At 36.8% G+C, this 20,475-nt stretch overlaps 1 protein-coding gene across 3 annotated transcripts; it reads right to left on the reverse strand.

Moving 5' to 3' along the window:
* Positions 1–1,344: 1,344 nt before the first annotated feature.
* On the reverse strand, positions 1,345–18,832 carry LOC147532828 (SH3 domain-containing protein). Of its 3 annotated transcripts, XM_086645416.1 has the most exons (28): positions 18,655–18,771; positions 18,473–18,510; positions 17,653–17,883; positions 17,313–17,372; positions 17,098–17,190; positions 16,267–16,495; positions 15,298–15,404; positions 15,059–15,121; positions 13,343–13,443; positions 12,745–12,839; positions 12,502–12,522; positions 11,365–11,460; positions 11,129–11,249; positions 10,786–10,974; positions 10,433–10,605; positions 9,287–9,558; positions 8,845–8,946; positions 7,705–7,881; positions 7,304–7,492; positions 6,536–6,777; positions 6,302–6,448; positions 4,914–5,130; positions 4,615–4,743; positions 4,384–4,527; positions 3,655–3,738; positions 3,392–3,568; positions 2,254–2,313; positions 1,345–2,151 (listed from the first exon to the last, which is right to left on the reverse strand). In XM_086645416.1, exons 2-28 carry the CDS (start codon positions 18,479–18,481, stop codon positions 2,077–2,079), a joined length of 3,603 nt encoding a protein of 1,200 aa, XP_086501542.1. In that variant the 5' UTR covers positions 18,482–18,510; positions 18,655–18,771; the 3' UTR covers positions 1,345–2,076. The 3 variants fall into 3 exon arrangements, with proteins under 3 accessions (XP_086501542.1, XP_086501540.1, XP_086501541.1); XM_086645414.1 differs by lacking the exon at positions 12,502–12,522 and having other exon boundaries at positions 12,724–12,839; positions 18,655–18,832; XM_086645415.1 differs by lacking the exon at positions 12,502–12,522 and having other exon boundaries at positions 12,724–12,839; positions 18,473–18,504; positions 18,655–18,831.
* Positions 18,833–20,475: the final 1,643 nt, after the last annotated feature.

Consider the following 20,475-nt stretch of genomic DNA (forward strand, 5'->3'; position numbering starts at 1 on the left):
AATGTGAGTTCAGTTATTTAAAAACATGAAAGCAGATGTGATCATGGATCGCTTGTCAAAACATCAAAATAGAGATGTGGTCGCGGGTCGGTTATAAAAACATGAACAGAGTTACAGAGATGTGATCATGGGTTGAATATAAAACCATGAACTTTTTTTTTTTTTTTTTTTTGTTGAAAGCATAAAACCATGAACTTGAAAATTTAGTTGTGGGTAATACTTGAGGTAAGAGAACAGATGATATAGAATAAGTGGTTGGAGAGTTGGTTTGAAAGAGGGGTGTCTATAGAATAAGTGGTTGGAGAGTTGGTTTGAAAGTTAGTCAGGAAGTTCTGTTTTGTAACAAACTTAAGAAACCTAATGTTTCTTATATAAAAACGAACGAACGGATGATTCATAAAGTGACAACCCTAAATGTTTTCTGACGAACCTGTTTCGATTAAAAAATGCACCTGTTTGTCTCTTAAATCAAGCGATTCAGTTGTTCGAAACGTTAAGCCTTTTCGATTGCTGAGATTGAAGGTTCAGATGCTTGGAGCAAATGGTTGTGCAGAGAGAGAAGAAGAAGAGACGTTTAAGTGAGAAAGAGTGTTTACGGTTTTCGTTTGGGTTTCCGAGGGGGAAATGGAGGGATATAAGAGGGACACATTGGTTTATGATAGGTTTGATAATGCATTATGCTCTGTTGCAACTAGTTTTTCTCTCCCAACTCAATCTTAAATCTTCTAAAAATATTAGTGACTTTTATACTGCATGTAGACATCTTAAATTCTAGTTACTGTACATCAACAGAAGAAAGAACTCAATTCAGCCATTTTTATGCACAATTTGTAAATATAATTAACAATTATTTTAGATTAGGGTTCAGAGGTAGTATCTATTTTTTTTTTAGCAAAATTCATTTTCTAGAGATCTTAAGGTGGATGAATCCAATACCCAGCCGATAAGCCGGTCGTAGGTTGGTACCCATCGTAGCTAATGTGCAAGGAAGTCTTTCTTTTGCCCAGTTCGATCCTGCCAACGAAGTCCATTGGTCTTTTATATATGATATTCGAAGCACGAAAACCCAATACTAGAAGTGCCCATGAGCACACGAGCTCAACCTGATTCCCGCCCCGACCATCTAAATTTTCACCCATCACTCTTGCCAAAATTGGCAGCTCTGACGTGCTTGTCAGCAGAGTCCCCCCTAGCAAGAACAAAAAGTTGTAGGCTTGTAGCTTATTGGAGATATTGTTAAAGAATAGATCGAGACCGAAACTTAAAACACTGCCCCAAGTGCTCTCTCCACTCGAACTTCCTACATATCCTTGTCACCACAAATTGAAATTTGAAAAGGTCAAATACACTAAAATCCATGGATGAAATAGAAAGTAGAAAAATGAATATTTAATTACCAACAAAACGAGACACCATTCTCAACTCAAGAAAGTAACAAAACCTCAACAGCAACAGGTACTATATATAATAATAAGCAATAGCACACGTTCGACATCAATAATAATTTGCATCTCTTTCTAGAACCCAAACCGTTTCAGTTGCTGCCGGGAATTTAAGATTTACAGCGTCATTCGGAGATAGCTCCAGTCTGTAGCACAATAATGTCAGTGGCCCATCTCTTAGTCAGTAAACAAAACGAATCCGATAAGTAATCAGGACATTGATTAGCAACAGTTACCACCATAGGCTCGGGAACTGAAATCCGAAGTCAAGGTAAAGAAAACAAACTGGGGGAGGAATGATCACTCTGGGAGCTATTCAAACAACAATTGTGAAACCGTAACTGGCAAGATCACACAGATACAAAATCAAACTAATATGGTACACTATATAAGGACAGAGATGCGAGAAAACCGACTACTTGGTGGGTAAAACAGACTTCAACTGCTCGTGCTGAATAAGACAATTTCATAACAGAGGTGAAGAAAAGTGAAGAATACCATCTTCCAGAACGAACTCCCATAAAGGTGGTGGAATCAGAGAATAGGCCCTAAATAAGGAGAATAATATCGGAGAAGAGATCGAATAAGGACAGATGAAATGAGGGATCAAACATCGGAGTAATGGTAGAATATATCAAGATTGGCTAACATAAAGGACAGGGACCAATCCAGCCATTTTTCCATCCCTCCCGGGCTTTTTCTTCTTGACCTGAAAAAACATGTTCCATGCTTCTTATACCGTTCCAATCATTGAGCATATGTTTTTTACTTATTCAATTGTAGAGAGAACTGCGGTGTCAGGAATACTCACATGGAACCAACCGTCCACCTCATAATCAATTTCAACTTCCTCTCCTGCTGTCAGGTTTAGCTGCAAGATAACAAGCAATTACTATTTCTGTAGTACCCACATGCAATATCTCCAAGCCGTAATACTTACTGCGGACTGTAGGGTGTAAAATATGACTCCACTTGGTATTTCATCAATTTTTTTGAACATTCACCACCACCCCTATTATGCTAAGGTTTTCTTTTCTTAGGATCGTAAATACGGACCAATTTATAGTTACTAGTTAGTCAACATGTTTGTGCTGTGAATAGCTGTACTTATGTTTAAACTACAAATACTCACACTTCATTTTGGATTCAAGTGGGGTAACTATGCCTAAAACTTTCATCGAATACGAACAGCACATACTTAAAACCACCAGGGCATAAATTAGGAAGTCAATATTCCAGGATAATAATTTAAATTTTCTTGTTAATACAAATATTGAAATATGATTTCAAGTTCACCATAGGCGGTATTTTGCAGACCCTATCTAACATGACCAAGGATGTTCAAGCGTTCTTAGTGGTCAAGACTCCTGAGAATGATGGAGTTAACTGCTACAGCCCCCATGAACCACATGGCTGGGGCTCTCAAGCCTCAACCCACGTCGAATTTAGGTCTATAAAACCCTAGCCATGGGTATTGTAAGTCCATTCATTATAAAGACATCACATTAATGAAACTGTAATACTGTCTAGCCTCTCAAGATCAAGGATACTACTTTCTTATGTAAAATGGATTCTTATTTTTAAGTAATTTTTATCGTATTGTGTACTTGTGTTGGGGGAACTCGTATACTCGTAGCAGCCATTCATATACTCTGGTTGCTTCAGTTGGCCTAATGTGGTGACTAAATGGACATGTTGTGTGAACTTCCACATGACCATTCTACAACAATAAAGTACAGCTCTAAGTTGACGTCTTTTGCATATAATGCAACAAAGGTTGGTCCCACCGTAAAATGACACTACATTTGTTTAAATCCGTATTACCATATTAGTCTTTGCCACTCATTCTATACAATACCTCATAAAGTTTAGGATACTAATAGAATACTAGTGTTCGTGTTCTTGACTACTTTCTAAAAGGTACACAAAAAGCAGGTAATTCAACTGACCTCGTCATCACCACCAGCAGTGAAGTCATATAGTGCTTTCCCAAATTGTGAATTTTCTGAGGAAGCTGGCTCATCCTCGTCGTTGTGAGATCCAAAGCCTTGTCCAGCCAAAGGATTCTCAAAAGACTCAAATCTCTGCATAACTGATGAATTATACGATGGGGGCTCTTCTCTAACCTGAAAATGACTGCTAGTCATTAAATTTGATCTGACTAGATAGCGATTCTGCAAAAGAACTTGCACAAATAGAATACGAAACGGACCGTAGAAACTGGACTCTCATATATAGAGGGAGTACTGTAAGAAGGGTTGCTAAATCTGCTTGCAGCTGGCCCCGATGACCTCTCCTGTCATACCAAAGATAAATATATGAGTAACTTCTAATCGACAAATATTTGTGCGTATTCAAGTCTTACACTCTTTCCAACCAATCGGATCCGTGGTTCAATTCTATATACTAGGTTAATTCAAGACTTTGAAGTAGTAAATGCCAGTTTAGATTGAGGGTAGCATTCCATTGTTCATACATTCTACACAACTGATGTGTAGCCTTGGTTGCAGAAATGAAGTGTCGAAAAGCCATTATATATAATTGAAAGAGATATCTCAAATTCCCATTGTGATCAAACTATAATAGTTAATAAACCAAGAAGCAACTACTTAAATGATAATCGCTTCGTATTTGTACTAACCAATATTTATAGCCATGGTAGGGACTAAAACGTGCACAAGGAAAAGAGCATCACATCAAACAATTAAGAATGTTGTAGAAAATATCATCCGTGAAACTCCGACAGAAGTAGCCAAAGCCGGTTCATCACAAAACATCTAGATTATCATGCACTTTTCATGTATAAGTTCGAATTTAGCGGATTTACTAATGGGCAAGATATTTTGAAAAGCTGTGAATAAGAACTAAATTTGCTGACTTTGTTATAACTAAATATGCGAAAAAAGTTAAACAGAGCACACATAACCAAGAAGGTCTATACCGAGGATTGTGAAACACCATAGCCCGATGGCTTTGAGCTGAACAAAGAGGGGTAGCTCATGCCACCGAAATGAGATGATATGGAAGTCTCAACTGATCCTGCTGACTCAGGAGAAGATGTTCCATCTGATCTAGCATCCTCTTCCTGCAGACAAATGAGTTTCTTTATCAGCTTCGAAAAACCAGCATTCTATTCTATCCATTGCAACTTCAATGAGATTCTAATAAATACCTCCAATTCATTAGTTTCTAGAAGTGTCTTTGCCCACATATCGTCATAGCCAACTGATGGTCTAGAAGTATAAGTTTCTTCCTCGACATCTGGAGCATCAGTTCCGGCCCCAGCAAGGAATTCATTTACCTGCAAGTTAAAGTAAAGATCGGGTGAACATCTGAGTGGGAGACTATACAGCAACCAAACCATTTGGAGAAAGAGATTTTGAAGGGACAAGAACATGTCTTGCGCTGGAAATGAGTAGGAAGTGTTAAACACAATGAATCCCGTATCTGTGATTTTCTTTAAAATCTTACCCTGCTCATAGCTGGTGCATTGTTTCCCCACAAACCATCGTCACCTAAGTTTGCTGCCCATGCATTTACTAGATCATCATCAAGTGTGTCAGGCTCTGCTTGTGTTTCTTTAGTTTCATAGACAAGTTCAGAAATCCCTGTAGCAACAGCAGGATCATTTAAACCGGTTGATGCGCTTATATTGTGCCTCGTACGATATATGTCAATAAGTTTTGCACTGTTACATGAATAAAAATTATAAGTAACAAATTCATGTTATAAGAGTAAGAGTAAGCATATATATTAATAACAGATCAAGCTAAATTTGGAGAAAATCACAAGGAACGAATTAAGGTAAAGTGGTGTTAAGCGCACTGAATAGATAAGCCATGGAAATTTTTCTCTCCAATGTTCGGTGAGCTTCCTTAAGGAAAAAGATAAGTGAGCATCTCTGTCGTAAAGTAGGTTTGCAGTTCTACATGCTCAAGCTCGTTTCTTCCTCTCCAATAAAAATTTGGAGATTAGCCTCACTCTCTCTTCATCTCTCTCATGCTCACAGCTAATGATCTACAAGTTTAAGACAAATAGTAGCCACTGATATTGCCATGCCACTCCGATAATCACGTGATGGCTACGTTTCCTGTTGTTAACTTTGTTGAACTGTTCAACTTACGCATGATCATCCCAGGAAATGAAATTTAAGCCATCATGAATTAGCAGATCTGAAGTTCTGAACATATATTTTACAGAGGGATCCTTTTACAGAGCTAGATTAACTTCAAATTCTATCTTATACGTCTATTTCCACAATCATACAAATTAGGGGTTACACTTTAGTCAGATAAACTTACTTTGTCCGTATCATGAGGGTTTTAAACTACTCATATTTTCTTCAATGAGTAACTAGGGAATCTTCTCCCTTGAGAAATAGAGATATCAAACTATTTTTCGAACTCTTAATACTCTTTCCTGATTTTATATAAGCAGTTCGAGTAGATAAAATATATTAAAATTGCAGAAATGGGCAGCAAATTCGAATAAATAACTCTAGTCAAACAAAAGGTAGGACAGAATATGATGCACAAAGACTCGGGCAACCTACAAGCTTTCCATCCTAAGGCACTGTTTCGCTCTCTAATGGAAACGTTTAAAGGAGAAAGCATGTGCAAATGAAACTACAACAAGAAAGTATTTGCAATACACAAAGAAAGTTGTTTGTGTGGTACTGTGGTTTTCCAAAGATGGAGCATGAGTCCAGTGACAATCTCTACCGCCTTTGGCAAGAGAAGACTCAGTAAAACCAATTTCACCGGTCACTGCGACAAACTGAGCCTCGAAGTAATACTGGGCCTCGAAGCATAAAACTATACGCACTTTAAAATAATCGATGTTTAAAAGAAAATGAGTACCTTGTGGGTCCGAGAGGCAGATATTTCGCTCTTGGAACAAAACAAAACAAGGAAACAAGGTCAAGAAGCTTTTCATGGCTTTCATATAATTTCTTAAGTTCTTCGTCTGACCACTCCTTTTTTGTGTTGTCATGATTTCGCATATCCCTGCAAGGGAATGGAGAAAACAACGGTAAGATCCAAAAATAAACTGGAAATTCAATACGAAATCAAATCGCCTGTCTTGGCTCTTACTTGATCAATTCATCTTGGGCTTTGTACATTTCATCAAGAACCTTTATCATAGGACTTATTAATGATCCAAGACCAGTGCCACTAGCCCCTTGTTCTTCACCATTACTGGTATACATATCTGAATACTGAGATTGTACACCACCTTGTGCTAAAGTATGTAGGAATTCATATATCTGCAACCTAAAAGGCTCCCCGGACCTAATTGCGATTGTTGTAAGAGCTTGAGCGGCAATAATGCGAACCTAGAATCACCAATCAAACCATGACAAAAGAGTACAAAATAATATCACATAACTGTAGAACTCTTAGCATATCCTCATAAAAAACCAAATATTCTTATATCAAATTTGACGTAAATGATCTAAGAAGAACATTATTTATGTTCGTGACTGTAACTGAACATTTTATTTGTTTAGGTTCTATATTAAGGTTATTATTTTCAACTTTTCGCAATAGCTTCTAGGAGAGTATAAAGGAGGTGTGAACTTTCTATTCTGAGATTATTTTATGCCAGCAAGAGAAAAGAGAGGTTGTTTATCTTTTCTGTTCTTTTCCCTAAGAAGAAAGAGTGAAGGTCATGTAAATGTTAAAATCCAAAAATAAAACAAGAATAAGAAAGAAGGAAGCTGGGATCTGTAAAAAATATGTTCACGTAATTAAATCAACAGTAACTTGCAGGGAAAAGAATTTAGGTTTTTTTCACCCAAAAAGAAAAAGAAAGATAACCAAATGATCAAAATAGGGCTCTATAAGTAAGATGCGAAGTACCTCCCAGCCCCCACTGAAAGCACATCTTTGTAGCCGAGTCAATGCACCAGCTAGAGTGGGGTTCCGAGAACTAGCAGCAGCCACCATTTTATCTGCATCTAACATCATTAATGCAGTACCTGGAGGAGTTGCAGATTCCCATGCATATTCAGATGCAGCATAATTTGCATTTTCTCCAAGGAACCATACCTGCAATATCACACTTGATATTAGCTTATTATTGCGTCAAGAATCTAACTCAAGCACACTAAGCACCCAAGCCACAGCGAACCCATGACTGCTTGTGGTAACATTACTTCAAGCAGATTTGTACTGCCTTCACTGCATCATTATGGTGCAAGTAATGTGCGCACTATAAAAAGTTTTTAACTTTAAGAGAATGCAGAAAAATTCATGCTTACAGCTGCCTGCACTAATCTCTGTAACGCCAGAGCTGATTTTGGATCAGACGCTGAAACCTTATCAATAGATGTAATTCCAGAAACTGACCCCGGTTGAGGAGGTGGTAAATCAAGAACTATTGTCACTGCTTCTAAAGCAGTATGTTTACCATCTGGTCCAGCTCCAACAAGACATGTCTGAAAAGGATGCAAAGGTTAGTAACCAAGTAAAAACCAAGCAGTACATGCTAAACAGAGTCAACAGGTCATGCAAGTGAACGGGATGTCATTCCGAAGTATCAGCTCACTCAATTCGTATTTAAATGTTTAGTACAATAACAACCCGAAGAAATTATAAATGATAATTAGATAGTATATCACCCCAAAATTTTCTAAGTTTTACGAATGACCTACTGATTGATATAACTAGAGAAAGGCATGCAAGAGTCACAGGATCGTATATAACAATTGAGAACTATAAGATGACAAAGAAAGTTACGCAAGATTTAAACAAGATGAAAAACTATTGAACTAAGACACATGGAGATAAAAAGAAAGGAGATAAATGAACAGGCGATGCTCAAGACTGGCTTGAATGACTAAGCATGATATTTAAAAAGGTATATTGTTCTGTCAGCCAAATCAATTTACATGATTAGATAGGTATGATCTAAAGCAATTTGTGAATGAGAAACAGAAATTTAAGCATTAAGGCGTCTTCTAACATTTTTCCGCAAGAGATGTAAGGTATCAATATTCCTATTAAAGATCTTGTGATAATAACATATTATTAGAAGATATTAAAGATTAAGATTAATATATTTGACACCTTCTGTAATCTTAAGTATTATTATTGTCATACTTTTTTTTTTGACATTATTATTGTCATACTTGATAAAGAACATGACCAAAACTACTTGTTTAAATTGTACAAGTCGAAAAGATAATTCCAGGTTTTCATATTATTAGAAGACATTAAAGATTAAGATTAATATATTTGACACCTTCTGTAATCTTAAGTATTATTATTGTCATACTTTTTTTTTGACATTATTATTGTCATACTTGATAAAGAACATGACCAAAACTACTTGTTTAAATTGTACAAGTCGAAAAGATAATTCCAGGTTTTCCTATGTCAAATGGAGAGTTTAAACCTACTTTCCACAGTAGCTGTAACACATCAGCGTCAATCTTTCCAGGAGCTTTTGTTGCAAAAACTCTAGCAATTTCAAGAAGGGTAATAGCCATATCTGGAGTTGCCTGCAAAACAAGTAGCAAAATGAAAAAGAAGTCGAATAGTACCATGATATGAAAAAGATTTACCAAAAGCAGGAAAAGTTTGCTTTCAAGGATCCTTAGCTCATCAGACAAAAGAAGAGGACCATGCATTGACATGGCTGGGTATACAAGTTTATTCAAGAAAGACAGGAAAATGTATTTTCAACACTTGAGAAGTAACAGACCCTCAAAAAATCTAATCTCCCAAATAGTTACAAGAATATACATCAACTAATAATGTCTTACAAACAAGAAACATAACTTTACTTCCATACCAATATTTCCGAGGAAAAAATAAATTATGAAGCATTTGCTGACATACCTTAAACCGAGCATGTAAAGTGAGCAAGATATCATTTAGTAGTGTTGCCGGATAAGCTGGATCGGAGAGCTCAGATGCAATTATAGATTCTAGTTCGTCAAAGGATTCATAAGGACTTTGCATCCAGATCAAAGCTTTGATTACCATAGCTCGTACATATACACATTCACATGCTATAGTAGTTCGGACCACTTCCATCAATGAAGCTAATAGACTAGCAATCGTGTCCTTACCTCCAGCTCCATTAGATACTGAGGAAGACTTCTTGGGGGCTATAGAACATCATAATAAACATTACAGATATACATAAAAAAAGAATAGAATTATATCCTCAATAGATGATGCAGAAAATGAGCAACCAACGTCTTATTTGATCCAACTCTCAATGGAAAAAAATAAGTAATGCTGTGATTATAGGCTATAAACAGTTCATAGGCTTCCAAGAAATTAGACTTATCCTGATTGTAATTATTGTACTCCTATTTGTAGTCAATGACTAGCCCCGATGGCCTCGCGGACGAGCCTTTGTTTGACTTATAACCTTTCTATAACCCTAACAGCTGCTGCCCTAATAACTACTTTAAACACCATTGCACCCCAATATGGGACTCTCACATGCTCCTTTTGCGCCCACCCCCATTAGGCTGATTATGTGGTCCAGTGAACTAGAAAGAAATTAGAGATTCTCAAACCCCTAATCCATTATTTGCTATCAAGAAATTGACTTTGTAAGATATATGAGAATTGTACAAAAGTCGCAAAAATGAGTCAAATGACAACACACAATAAGCATGCATGGTCGAATGAACTAACAGCATTATGCGACTAATTTTTTTATTCATTGAATTTGCTTATTCCATTATTTTTCAAGTTTCAAAGAATAAACTATATAAGCTGCTTAGTCTTTCTTCAAGGATAAAAGGTCATCAAAATTTGCGAAGTCGATGGTAGGCATGGAAATCCACAAGGATAAAGCACATGTCCTTACCAAGTGGACTCTCGACCAGTCAATTAATCAGCAGATGCTCCTAATAATTTTATCACATACTACAACCGAGAAATCTGACATTAGAAACTCACATATGCTTTACACAAATTTAAGAACAAAATCAAAGAGATAGACCATCATCACAATAAAGACACTACCTTCAGCAAATTCGTTAACATCCTCGTCTATAGCTTCATTTAGTTGTGCTCCTTCATCAATGTCCTGGATCCCTAAAGCAAATGCTGCAGCTCGACTCTTTCCCATCTCTTGTACAACTCTTGCTGCGGCATGAAGTGTAGGTCTCGAGAAACTCCGGAAAGAACTCTCCAGTCTAAAGCAAAATAGAGATATATAAGAATAAAGGGATCATAATCAAAATACTAAGAAAATCAGGAGAAGCTTGGTAAAATCTCAACTAAATTTTGCCCCTTAAAATCCATATCATGCAAGAACTTCGTCAGCAGAGAAAATCAGTATACAACAACATAGAAAAGATATGAACCCCGCAAACCTTCTCATTACAAGTTTGACAAGAGGCTGTGGACGTCTCGTCTTCGAAGAAGATTTTTCTTTAACAGGCTTTGGTGGAAGGACATCTTTGGAGTCGACAGTTTTATCCTTTGAAGACATTGATGGTGTCTCCGGCAACTTGAGAATCTCTCTGGTCAACCGGTACCAACCAGCAGCTCGCTCTTCAGTCCTACAACAAATGCAGTCCAATTGAATAGATTATTTGTTTGAGCAAGAAATGAATTGAAAAACAATATGAACACAGAACACCTGTTCAGAAGATGTTCATTTCCCGACCAAGAAACTAGAAATGAAGATTACTTGAGGAAAGTATATATGAATACCTCTCAGTATTATCAAATTTGCCCAATACACAGAGAATTGCTTCAAAACAAACTCTTTCACTAGGATCCAGAAGAAGCTGATAGAGCACAGAGGCGAACTGAGACTTAATGTCAGGTCTCTCTGCACACAGAATTAGGTTATATTTTATGAAAAGACGGAATAAAGTTATATAAACCGTGACTCTACTAATATAATTAGTTTGCACTGGAAATTAAGAACATAAAGCTAACTGTACCATCTAATGCCCGAGCTCTTGATATTGTGTGACACAATCTGGCAAGGTTGACTCTTGCAAGCACATCATGCAGATGCAGAACATCCTGCAAAGCCCCTGATTCATATAATATTTATCCAACTTAGCAACAGTAACCTAAATATGCCTTACTGGTTGAACATTCCATAACAGATAAATGAGTAACCCATAACATTGGCAAGCCCGAGCCAGAAAATAAGCATGCAAGAAATACACCTAAAAGGCAAATCTGTAAACCCAGTTTCATTGTTTACTGTATTTACATAATGCATCTCTTTTTTATATTTTTGATTTCCAAGATACATTAAAACATAAGAAAAATATAGGAGAATGTTAAGGAATGGAAAGAGATTAGTTGACAATCAGGCGGAATAAAAATCACTTTTTAATCTCACATGTGACAAATTTTTGTCAAGATTCCATGTATTAGTAGCTTTAAATTATCAAATTTACAAGGTTTACAATTTGAGTTTTTTTCTAGAATAATCAGTTAACCTTTTAATAGAATTAAAAATCCTTTGGGAAAGATACTAAATTCTATAAATAAGGACCATGATCAATTGTGTAACTTAGTTTGTTGGATATTTTGGTATATGTTCGTAAAGTAGTTTAATTAATTCATTCTCACTTGGTCAACAAGCTCGATTTTGTTTAATACACACATAAATTGGTGGGTAGCATATACTGAGTGAAGGCAGGCTCTAAACTTGGGCCTAGCTAAATGTCAGTTTCCTCTAACTAACCTATAACAGATGGAGTTAGAACGAAAGCTATCTTAAACTTTTCCATCCTTGCAGAATATTTATAACAAAAAAGAACAAAAGAATGTTCATAAAATTAATAAAGTTAGACATTAGCATAACTTGGTAATAGCACTAAATACTGAAATAGGATAAACTTTCAAGATTAATTAATGAGCTTCGGCAATTTTAGATGTTATTTTTAGCTTATGACTCAGCACTTCATCTACATTTTATGAAGTATGTTGAATCCAGAGCCTCCAACGTTGTGCAAAGTCATAGTTGGTTACACAACTGGGAGTTGATGTTCCCTAGAACACTGTCCTCTGAACAATAAAGTTAAAATGTCCGGTATAACCAAGAAGAAGAAGAACCATACCTCCAGGAAGCACAAGTTTTCCTACATAAAAGAATACAAGACAATGTTAGTCTGCTACCCGTGACCAACTAGAATTACAAACAGAGAAATAGCTTAGATATTTAACTTCAAGCATATCTTTTTGAAGTTTACATGCATCTTCAAATTAATTGTGATTATTGATGAGTGGACTGGTAAACTGTAACTTATTACAGTTTATCCGCGTGACAAACGGCATGTAACATATGAAGCTAACTAACTTACCTAATGCCATTGCAACGGAATAAGGGTCTTTAGTCGCCAGCTCAGAAATCATTGCTAGAGCATGCCTCACAGCAACGGGATCAGCAAACGAAACCCTAAATAACAAATTTTTCTTAGTTTAGCAACTAACAATATAAGAGTAGCAACAGAGTTTAGCAACACTGAAAATTGAAAAAGTAAGATGGTACAAGTTAATATGATAAAGGATAAAAAGACGTAAAAGATTCCACGGAAAAAAATCTTCGAGTTCAAACAAATATACATATATATACATCAAACACAACCCCAAGACATTGCACATTTGCATGATTCCAAACTAAGAGATATGGCTGAAGACTGGAGGCAGTTAGACCTATTGTTATTGATCTTTCCAAGATTTTGGATTAAAGAAGTAGCTGAATCACCAATAAAGTTTCTATTAGACACAAGAATAAGATTACAGTTTTGGAGCATCCCCAAATCACAGAAGACCTGATACTTAAATTAGAAGTGTACACTTACAAAAATTAGAGTGGGATACTGCTAGACGACTATGTTCCGCCTAACCAGTGTAAGAAACCCAAACAAAGAACACAACACATAAACAAAAATAGCTCACCCTTGTACAGCACGGTGGAGGAATGCTGGATTCCCAGGATCTAGAGGAAGTCTTCTCAACGCACTAAGAGCAGCATATTGCAAATTACTCCGAATAACAGACTGTACAAGTTATGTACCGGTCAAAAATCTTACTAATGAAACTTAATTATTCCGCAAATGGAGAGAACTGAAGGTGTAAATGAAATACTTCACATATCAACAAAAAATAGCACCATAGCAACTTCTATCTTAATTTTCTCATCTACTGTCCAAAGAGGACAGTATAAAGTATAAACACATGCACGATCAGCATTACAAACCAGCATACTGATAGAGATGAATGGCAGCAACTGTTTAAGGCATATGAGAGACGTCAAAAGAAGGATTGCCAGACCCAAATTCTGATTTGGCGTGTCTTGCATGAATGGCCCACTTAGAACCTTGAATAATGCGGGCCTGATCCACATGTCTTTGTGGAGATTCTACTAGTTTCTAAGTATTAGGATGGTTAAGTGTCTTTAATGTCATTTAGTGTCTCTTTAATGTCTTTAATGTCTTATAGTGTCTCTTTAATGTCTTAAATGTCCTTTATAATGTTTTTTAGTGCTATAGGAGTTTAGAAGTTCAATAGTCTACAAGTAAAGATAGCAAAGGTGGGTTTTAGGCCTATATAAGGCATGTAATTCTGCTGTTTGGAGGACAGACAGAGAGTATTCCAGCAGCTAGTTAAGCTTTATGTGTTTGTGTGATGCAAATACCCCAAAGGTGTGATGCCTAAGGGCTCTAGGAGTGATTCCTAGTTTGTACTGGTGTGATACTAGTGCGTTATTTCTTATATCTATAATATAATCAAGTTATTTTCTTCCTTATTTCCAACTTCCCATTTCTGTCCTACATCACATACACTTCATAGCACGTTACAAATAAAAAAACCGAAGTTTCATAGGCACTTTTATGAAGTTCTATCAGGTGCGTCTACCAAAAAAGCACGACCAAAGAATTAAAAAGGTCTCTTCAAACAGTAGCAAGATAACAATTATGGAAGTTTGCTGCCTGACCCGTGAAGCGGCATTGGTTAGGTGACATTTCGGCAAACTTATGTTTTACAGAGAACTTATACGAAGTTGGAAATTGACTTGTTTATGTTGCAAATGCACCTCCTTAGAATAGAAAAGTAAGCAATTTATTTTCCCATAGAGCATGTGGAAAACGCCGAACCTACTTCCAGTCTCCCCCTCCTTAAAGAACTAGCAATTTCACTTTCTTCATTCACATGAAGAGAAGTAAATCCAGAAGAGAGCTACGGATCATGACTCCAATAGCAATTATGTGGGCAATAGGGAAAGACAGAAACGATAATCTTTTTAACATATCTAATCCAAATAGTATTCTTGCAGTGGAGGATATCCTGGCATTACTGTTTCATTGGAGTAGGACCAATGCTTCGGCAAAGCCGCAAAGGACAAAACCTTCTTCGACGTTTTTTCCTAATTGGGAGGCTCTGATGATGTAACATTTAGATTAGGAACATATGTGGTTGTATTTTGGCTCTGCCCACTATGTACATATCCCTTTTCTTTTAATATGAATTCAAAGTTTCAAAAATAAAATCCAAAGTTGAAGTGGAGAACAAGCCTTTATAGTTAGTCTAGTGACATCAAATACACATTTACTTATTATATAAGAAGTATTAAAAACAATATAACTCAACAACTCCAAAAGTGCATCGGCATACCTCTTTGTCACCACCTTTTGTACCAAATATACCCTTCTTCCTTTTGTGTTCTGTGTCACCAACCTGTGTTCACATTTAAGAAGGACCATAGGGTTCAAAAATGTAATAAAAAAAGATAGTAATTCTCTTCCAGGAGAACTACTAAGCAATACAAGACTTTGTCTACACGACTTAGCGAAGAAAATTTTGTGGCCGATTGTTCCCCAACCATGAGAATTCTAATAGAAAAATATGTTCACCTTTTCAAGGATACCAAATACAATTTCATATAGTTGCGTCAAAATATCAGTGTTGCTTGACGAAGCATATGTAAGGGCCTTCAAAGCAGCAATTCGTCGTGCATGAACTTCAAAAAGAAATTAATAAGGTTAAGAAACTGCCAGAAGACATTGAAAAGATTTTGTGAAACAGGTCCACGATTTTGAAGGTTTCAAAGATAAACTACATGAGCAGCACAAATAATTTTTAAGATAATGAATTAATGATTTACAATTTTGCTATTCTTCAGGCATTAAACCATCACTAGAAGGTTACTATTACTTCCTAAATCTCAACTTATCAAAATTGCACCACTATTAAGTAGCTTCAAAACAATGTACAACTTCTAAACAGTGCCAAGCATATTATTATATTGAAAATCAAATCTAGGTAGTGAAACTCTAGAGTAACACGCAAGGATTAGCCTATGCCGGATCTGTACCAAGTTTGAGCAGTTGTCTGAGTCACTGGGCAAGTCATAGCAAAGTCAGAAGACTTGGGAGCTGCTTGACTCATCTAGCGACTCTGATCATTTATATAGATATAAGAAAAGTTAACACCTCAACTTTGAAATGATAAACTGTGAAGTATTGGAAATGTTTAGCTATTCTTCTTTTCTACGATCTACATTACTTTTTCGTAGCAACTGATATGCTCGAATTCAAGCAGATTTGGATTTGTCGCTCCTACTCGGTCAAACCTGTACCTCTTGCTACTCGAGCAGCAGACTGCACTGGTCCAGCACAGGTCTGCTGTTGCTCTTTTTTTTTAAGATTCTCAGCTCTATGTTCTTCTGCTTCCCCATACATTTATATAAAAAGAAATACCAAGCCGAGATACTCGGGCTTCAGGTTCGTCTTGGCTGGGTCAGGGGAAGGTCCTAGACCAAGTACTTGTAATCAAATAGAGAAAACAGAACATAAGAGTATACTTGATAAGAACCACTTTACATTCAACATCAGCATTTGTGGACTCTGTCGTAAGCTGATTTACAATTCGAGGTACAACATCTGCCCTTGTAACCCCACCACCAGCACTGATGTCCGCAAGCGCATCCCAATTTGGAGTGGGGATCCCACCACCTGGACTTAAACCCTGTGAACCAGTATCTGATAAAATCCTGGCCAAGTAGTAATACACATAGCGGAGAACACTCCTGTCCTCACATTGCTGATCAAGCTGCAAAATCCAACAAGGTGTATCAGCCATGTCATGCAAAGGAATTCTGAAGAAATAAGTTACAAGTTTTGAGAGCATGACGAGGTTCTAAAGCCCATATTGGTCTTAAAAGGCATTTCAGGATGTTTACAAATTTTATATTTAGTAGATCAACAACTATAAGTGATATTGATCTTGTTATTATCTTTTTGATGATATACTTACACGACAAATTTGATAGAAATTAGGAGTATTTAAGATAGTTAAAGTTCAAGTAGGACTCTCTAGCAGGCTATAGGCATAAATGTCAAGTTATTCAAAATAATTGTTGAAACACTATCACTCCAACTATATGAATTTAACACACCACACACACACAACGGAAAGAAATGCACAAAAAGCAGGATAAGGAAGAACCTTATACAAGTATACAACTACAACTAGCTCGCGTAAGGAAACATGTCTTAAAGGAATGCTATCTTATTCCATAACACTGAACTTACAAAACATCAGCAGTCACCTAACAATACAATCTCAATGTCATATACCATGATTGGCATGAGTTACTTACAAGTAAAAAGACAATCATTGAGAGACAAAGAAAAAGGGAATAAGATGCATACCATTAGAAGAGATGGTGCAACAGAAGGATCAACTGAATTATATACAGCAAGTTTGGGGAACACATGATGCACTAACTGCTTTTGAGAGCTTTTCTACAGAGCAAAGATGTGGCGGATTAAAACATTTGTCCAAAAGCATGATGGAATACATTGAGCAACTGAAGTAAATGTTTACACGATGAAGTAAAATAAAACCATGAAATGATAATAGTTACTTGATCAGATGTAGCAGCGAGTTCATGAATACTCATTGCAAGCTGTTCATATGAAACCGGCTGCACAAGGAAACAATTGATTCTGAGACTAACAGATATAAAATTGCCGAGCTTTTTATGTTGGTATGGATATACAGAAAGCTACAAAATATTCAAAAGTAAACAAATAGAAGTTCTTGAGAGTCATTCCCATGTGCAACAACTAGTTTCCCAAGAAAAGTACGCCAAAGATTTAGCATCAATATACAATGAAATCCTCCAAAATTTACTTCTATTTCAATAGAAGATCAAATGATGGATTGGAACTTTAAATAAAAGAGAAAATTGAAAATGCAAATACCTTTCTCTTCTGTTTATGCGTCATATTTGTTCTGACAGGATTTAAAGCTTTGGCAACTGCTATAGTATCACTTTGAATCTGCATTAATGTACCTCTTTTTGATTTTTTTTCTACTTGTACCGGCTTTTGGACTGGTTTCCCAAGAGTAGAAGGAGCTGATCCTGAAGTGGAGGCGGAAGTTGACGAAGGGTCGGAGGTAATTAGATCCATGAGTGTCATCCCCGACGTATCCTGACAAGCAGTGATAAAAAGAATATCTCAATATTACTATCAAATGGACAGTTGAGAATCTGAGGTTAATCATGACAATATCGTGCATGGTTGAGGTCACCGTAATCATTTCACTGCGCAATTTCAACCCTTTGCTAGCGGAATCAAGTAGAGAGAGAGAGAATACAACACTGTGTAAGGATAGTGACTGAAACCCAATAATTCTTGGACTGAACTCTACTTATGTTAGAATTGTGGTTCAACATGATGGGAAACCGAAAATATCACTTGTTAGGCAAGAACATAACCCTAGCTCACATGATCAATGACAAATGAGTGGATCATCAAGAATTAATTCAACATTAGACTGCTTCTCATTATCAAAATAAAAACCATAAACTTGTAAGAGTGGTTAATTCATCTGTGGCCCATACGTTTGAATCAAAAACCTCTCAACTTAATTAAAACTACTGGGGGAATGATATTTAAATTGACAAAAACAGAAAATTCAAGATCAGGATCATAGATCTAGAGAGCTGAAGACAGAGTAATCATTTTCAAGGAAAACACAAATTAAGCGAAAATGAAAGCGGTTGGTCGGAGATCTTACCGTCGACATGGCTGCAGATTAGGGAACCTGATCTGCAACTGGGAAGAAAGAAGAACCAGAACTAGTGAGAGAAAGATAGAAATAGAGAAAGCAAAATTAAAGAGCAATCGTATGGAGTTGGGAGAGGTTGTTTGAATGGAACCCTAGTGTGCATGGACATCAGCGTTAGAGAGAGAGAGTACCTGGAGATCGATTTAATGAAACCCTAGTACGTTGGACTGAAACTATCCAAGTTGATTCCCTTGATCCATCGAGTTGATTTGGGGATTTCTGAACAGAGAGAAACACAGGTGGTCATCGAGTGGGGGAGAAGAAGGCTGAATGTTATAAGCGCCTCTGCTTCCTCTCGAAGGCGCCCCAGTTTTTGGGTTTCAGAAACCTTGGTTATTTAGCAAATGGGGGTCCACCACCCTTTGGTGTAACGGTTGGACACCCCTCTTAAGACCATGAGGTCGTGGGATCGAGTCTCGGTGGAAGCAGTTGCCATCAAGATTTATCCTATGTAATGTAGGCTATGAATACTGTAATAATTTGTCGGGCTTTAGGCCTCTTCGTTGTCGGGCTTTAGGCCTCTTCGTTGTCGGGCTTTAGGCCTCTTTCAGTCTCAGTTTAAAGTAGGCGGTTATCGTGCTCATTACATCTCTATGATGCATCAATGCCTTGTAACGACTAACGTAAACCGTAGTCGAATTCTCAAAAAAAAAAAAAAAAAAAAAAAAAAAAAAAAAAAATTTAGCAAATGGGCGTATAAGTAATTACACTTCAACTAATTAAATCTAACACAACCCGGGTTTATGTAATTATAAAAGAAACATGGAGATTTATGTAAAGATCATTTAAAAGTCCGGAAGATTCAGTAATTCTCCCTATGGAGTTTACCTGATTTTTTATTCAACAATAAGATTACCTAATTTTCGATTCAACAATCTTATAGAACTAATGAGAGAAAGATAGAAAGAGAGGGAGCAAAGGATTTACTTGATTTTCGATAAAAAAATCTTCCGAGATAGTATGGAGAGGGAGAGATGGAGAGAGTGAGAGAGAATGGAGAGCAAGAGATGGAAAGATTTGGGTGTAGGTCGTGGGGACTGACCGACTGATTTTAGGGCATCTATTTTCGTCGGCTTTGAGCGAGAGATGGAAAGATTTGGGTGTAGGTCGTGGGGACTGACTGACTGATTTTAAGGCATCTATTTTTAACGGACAAAGCCGACAAAAATAGCTTTCGTGGAAAATCTCCAGGAAATTTTGGCTGAAAAATCTTAGCGCCAAGAAATTATTTCCTCTTCCAACGAATAAACTTTTCTAACCGTTTAAGAACACATATTTTCGACGAAAAATGTTCTACAAGCCGTCATAATAGGGCCTTTTGTGACGGAAAGAAGGGCCGTCGGAACAAAGAAATTTTAGCAAACAAGAGCTCAGTATTTCCGTCGTTTGGTTATTACAAACCCGTGTTAATACCGACTACTCTCGACAAATTTCAAATTTGCCGTCAGAAATAGAACTAATTCCGACGACATTTCCATTTACTGTTGGAAAAGCATGACTTTTTTCGGCGGTTATCAACATTCTGTCGGAAATGGTCCGTCACAAATAACATGTATTTTTGTAGTGTATAGAAGGTGAGAGATGATTCCCTTCCCAACCTTCGAGTTACATTATTCGAAAAATCAAATTTGGCTAGTTGATGAGCCACAAAATTGCTTTCACGAGCAATGAGTTTAAAATTGATATTCTCAAACGAACTCGTTTCTTCATGAATTCTTTTCATTACATTTCTTATCTTCATGGTGTGCTTGTTGATTCCGACCCACATGTCTTTATTATTGTGTGCACATCTCCTTCAATAGTAATGATCTTGTGATGCCTCTGTTTTTCCATCTTAAGACCCTATACAACGGTAGTGGTGGCAACAGGTCGTGTCATGGCGGCACGGTCTGTTTGGCAGTCGTGGCGTGTTAGACACACCCCGACCACGCCAAATACGACTTTGAGTCGTG

This window comes from Eschscholzia californica, unplaced genomic scaffold (assembly GCF_041429995.1).
Source record: "Eschscholzia californica isolate CP2 unplaced genomic scaffold, dmEscCali1.0.p SCAF_6, whole genome shotgun sequence".
NCBI classification, from domain to species: domain Eukaryota; kingdom Viridiplantae; phylum Streptophyta; class Magnoliopsida; order Ranunculales; family Papaveraceae; genus Eschscholzia; species Eschscholzia californica.